The sequence below is a fragment of the Schistocerca serialis genome, chromosome 11 (genome assembly GCF_023864345.2).
Source record: "Schistocerca serialis cubense isolate TAMUIC-IGC-003099 chromosome 11, iqSchSeri2.2, whole genome shotgun sequence".
NCBI lineage: Eukaryota > Metazoa > Arthropoda > Insecta > Orthoptera > Acrididae > Schistocerca > Schistocerca serialis.
In genome coordinates, this window is record NC_064648.1 from 170,053,656 (window position 1) to 170,057,864 (window position 4,209).

General features: G+C 47.2%; 1 protein-coding gene across 1 annotated transcript; it reads left to right on the forward strand.

Annotated features, from left to right (window-relative positions):
* Window positions 1-852: 852 nt before the first annotated feature.
* LOC126426599 (keratin-associated protein 9-2-like) lies at window positions 853-1,600 on the forward strand. The gene is made up of 2 exons (XM_050088492.1): window positions 853-988; window positions 1,041-1,600. The coding sequence occupies exons 1-2, from the start codon at window positions 853-855 to the stop codon at window positions 1,598-1,600; spliced, it is 696 nt and encodes a 231-aa protein (XP_049944449.1).
* The last annotated feature ends 2,609 nt before the right edge of the window (window positions 1,601-4,209 follow it).

A 4,209-nucleotide genomic window follows, 5' to 3' on the forward strand; every position in this document is an offset into this window, starting at 1 on the left:
CAGCACTCGCATCGATCGTCTGCTGTCAAATTTCGACACACTGTTCTAATGGATACGTTCCTCGAACGTCCTACATTGAGTTCGGCGATTATTTCATGCATTGCTGCTTGTCTGTTGACGCTGCTCTCGGTCGTTAAGTGACGGCCGTTGGGAGCTTCGTGGTCTGTGTTGAGAAGTAATGCCAAAAATGTTAATTTTAATTTTAAAAACCAACAGCCTCAGTTGCAAAATTTACCTAGATTTACCTAGGTTTCAGTCGGGATAACCCGACCTCCTTCAGAATAGAAGTAACTACCGTTTGTCCGTAGTAGACATCGTCAAGCTAAACTACAAATCAATAAATTAATGTCAGACTGTAAAAACTACCTGAAACTGCCTCGGACCCACTTCGCGATGCGGCAGCAATGAGTGCTGTACTGGAACACCAGTAAAGTTCCAGCCACAATGCGGCAGCAACGAGTGCTGTACTGGAACACCAGTAGAGTTCCAGCCACGATGCGGCAGCGACGAGTGCTGTACTGGACCACCAGTAGAGTTCCAGCCACGATGCGGCAGCGACGAGTGCTGTACTAGAACACCAGTAGAGTTTCAGCCACAATGCGGCAGCGACGAGTGCTGTACTGGAACACCAGTAAAGTTCCAGCCATGATGAGGCAACAATGAGTGCTGTACTGGAACACCAGTAAAGTTCCAGCCACAATGCGGCAGCAATGAGTGCTGTACTGGAACACCAGTAGAGTTCCAGCCACAATGCGGCAGCGACGAGTGCTGTACTGGAACACCAGCAGAGTTCCAGCCATGATGAGGCAACAATGAGTGCTGTACTGGAACACCAGTAAAGTTCTAGCCACGATGAGGCAACAACGAGTGCTGTACTGGAACACTAGTAAAGTTCCAGCCACGATGAGGCAGCAACGAGTGCTGTACTGGAACACCAGTAAAGTTCCAGCCACGATGCGGCAGCAACGAGTGCTGTACTGGAACACCAGTAAAGTTCCAGCCATGATGAGGCAACAATGAGTGCTGTACTGGAACACCAGTAAAGTTCCAGCCACGATGCGGCAACGACGAGTGCTGTACTGGAACACCAGTAGAGTTCCAGCCACGATGCGGCAGCAACGAGTGCTGTACTGGAACACCAGTAAAGTTCCAGCCACAATGCGGCAGCAACGAGTGCTGTACTGGAACACCAGTAAAGTTCCAGCCACGATGCGGCAGCAATGAGTGCTGTACTGGAACACCAGTAAAGTTCCAGCCACAATGCGGCAGCGACGAGTGCTGTACTGGAACACCAGTAAAGTTCCAGCCACAATGTACTGGAACACCAGTAAAGTTCCAGCCACAATGCGGCAGCAATGAGTGCTGTACTGGAACGCCAGTAAAGTTCCAGCCACGATGCAGCAGCGACGAGTGCTGTACTAGAACACCAGTAGAGTTCCAGCCACAATGCGGCAGCAACGAGTGCTGTACTGGAACACCAGTAAAGTTCCAGCCACAATGCGGCAGCAATGAGTGCTGTACTAGAACACCAGTAGAGTTCCAGCCACGATGCGGCAGCAACGAGTGCTGTACTGGAACACCAGTACAGTTCCAGCCATGATGAGGCAGCCACGACTGCTGCACTGGAACTGTATTGGTGTTCCAGTACAGCACTCGTGGCTGCCGCATCGCGGTCGCGAAGTGGGCCGAGGCAGCTTCAGGTAAGTTTTTAGAGTCTGACGATAATTCATGAATTTGTAATTTCAGCTTGGCGATGTCCACTATGGACAAATGGTAGTTACTTTTATTCTGAAGAAGGTTGGGTTATAGCCACAGAAACCTAGGTAAATCTAGGTAAATTTTGCAACTGAGGCTGTTGGTTTTTAAAATTAAAATTAATATTTATACAGTTGCTGACAGGGCCAAGAAATGATAAAAATATTTAAATGCCTAAAATGTGGTATTCTCGGCTCACTCTTCACAATGTGAATGTCGGAATACTGAATTCCCTGCGATTTCCGAAATGGAATGTCGCATGTGTCTAGCTCCAACTACCATTCTGATTTCAGGGTCTGTTAATTAAATGGTGTGGCCATAATCGCATCGAAAGCCGCGACATGTGAATCATCTGAGTAAGAAAGTCAGCCCCGCCAATGCACTGCTCACATATTTTTTTGTGTACCCGATACCACTGCCTTCTTTATATGTACCTATTGCTATCGGAGTGTCTTGAAAGGAGAATATAAGATGAACATCAATAAAAGCAAAACGGGGATAATGCAATGTAATCGAATGAAGTTGGGTTATGCTGAGGGAATTAGATTAGGAAATGAGAGACTTAAGTAGTAAAGGAGTTTTGCTATTTAGGGAGCAAAATAACTGATGATGGTCGAAGTAGAGAAGATATAAACTGTAGACTGGCAATGGCAAGGAAAGCGTTTCTGAAGAAGAGAAATTTCTTAACATCGAGTATTGATTTAAGTGTCAGGAAGTCGTTTCTGAAAGTATTTGTATGGAGTGTAGCCATGTATGTAAGTGAAACGTGGACGATAAATAGTTTAGACAAGAAGAGAATAGAAGCATTCCAAATGTGGTGCTACAGAAGAATGCTGAAGATTAAATGGGTAGATCACATAACTAATGAGGAGGTATTGAATAGAATTGGGTAGTAGAGGAGTTTGTGGCACAACTTGACAAGAAGAAGGGACCGGTTCATAGGACATGTTCTGAGGCATCAAGGGATCACCACCTTAGTATTGGAGGGCAGCGTGGAGGGTAAAAATCGTAGAGGGAGACCAAGAGATGAATACACTAAGCAGATTCAGAAGTATATAGGTTGCAGTAGCTACTGGAAGATGAAGAAGCTTGCACAGGATAGAGTAGCATGGAGAGCTGCATCAAACCAGTCTCAGGACTGAAGACAACAATAACAACATTGCTACCCCATGACTTTTTCGCATCAGTGTAAATCGCATTGTGAGATTTAACCAGTAGAAGTGATCAGCTTTTTTAGAGTTTCATCTGGTAGATGGGCGATTGTGAGGTTTATCAAGAACGGAGGATACAGTGCCCTGTTGAGATACAAAAGGGGCTCTGTAACTGAAAGTGAATTGAAAATAAAAGAGAAGAGAAGAAGTATCGCAAAGTGACCCGTAGGGCTACTTCTGTGCAGGTATAAATATCCATACGCAAAAATAGCATCAGCGCTCTGTCGGCCAAATCTCGTGATGCGACGCGGACAAAAGGCAGCAGTAGGAGTGGCAGAGGGAGTAATGAAAGCCAGCAGAGAGCAGAAAGACAGCAGACGGCGGACTCTGGGAGCTCGAGAGCCCCCAGAGCCGCCTGCCGGCGGCCGCCGTAAACAAAAACACGCGACGCGACAAATGAATATCGACGCGCGGCCGTCTTTTGTCACCGGGCCCGGCCATTCAGAGAGAGGAGAGGGACCGCGGCGCTCGGCTCTATTGAGACGGGGAATCCCCCCCACAAGCTCTCGTTCGCTGCCGCGCTGTTTGCTCCTCCAATTACCGAACTGGGTCGCGCTAGGTAGGAGGCAGCGAGTGAGTGGGACGGAGGAAGAGTTTGAAAAGGGAAAGACAGAGAGAGGTGGGGTAGGGGATGCGTGGAAAAAAATAAAGAAGGAAAAAAAAAAAGCAAGGTAGTGAGTGAGAGAGATGGGGAAAGAGTTTGGAGGAGCAGAGAAAGAGAGATAGTGGGAGAGAAAGTTGAGAGGGTAAGAGAAAGTGCGGAAAAACATCGAAAAGAAAAACAGGAGAGAGGCTGAAGCCGGCAGCGCGAGGTGAAATATATACGAGGGGTGGGGGTGAAATTTCTCGAGGGAGAGAGAGAATGCGTTGAGGGAAGCTGTTGGGGTGGAGAAGTGTTTAAAAGGCGGGTGAAAACAGAGCACTGGTGCAGCAGTGTCGAATTGTGGGGACTCAGCTAATATATTCCTAAAGCGAACAGCTAGTGCGAGGGGTGTAATGAAAGGAACCACCTGTGTGAATTGATTTGTTTTCGAGTGGTTTCAAAGTTATTGGGAAAATAAATTCGAAAAAACAGAGAGAGAGAGAGAGAGAGAGAGAGAGAGAGAGAGAATGAACAGAAGAAAGGGAGCCGCAAAACGGACTGTAAAGAGGGTTTATTTTATTCGCTCGCCGTAACAGATTAGTATAGGTTGTCACTGACTGGGGGAGAGGATGTTCTGCGTCCACGTGCGCAGTCCACACC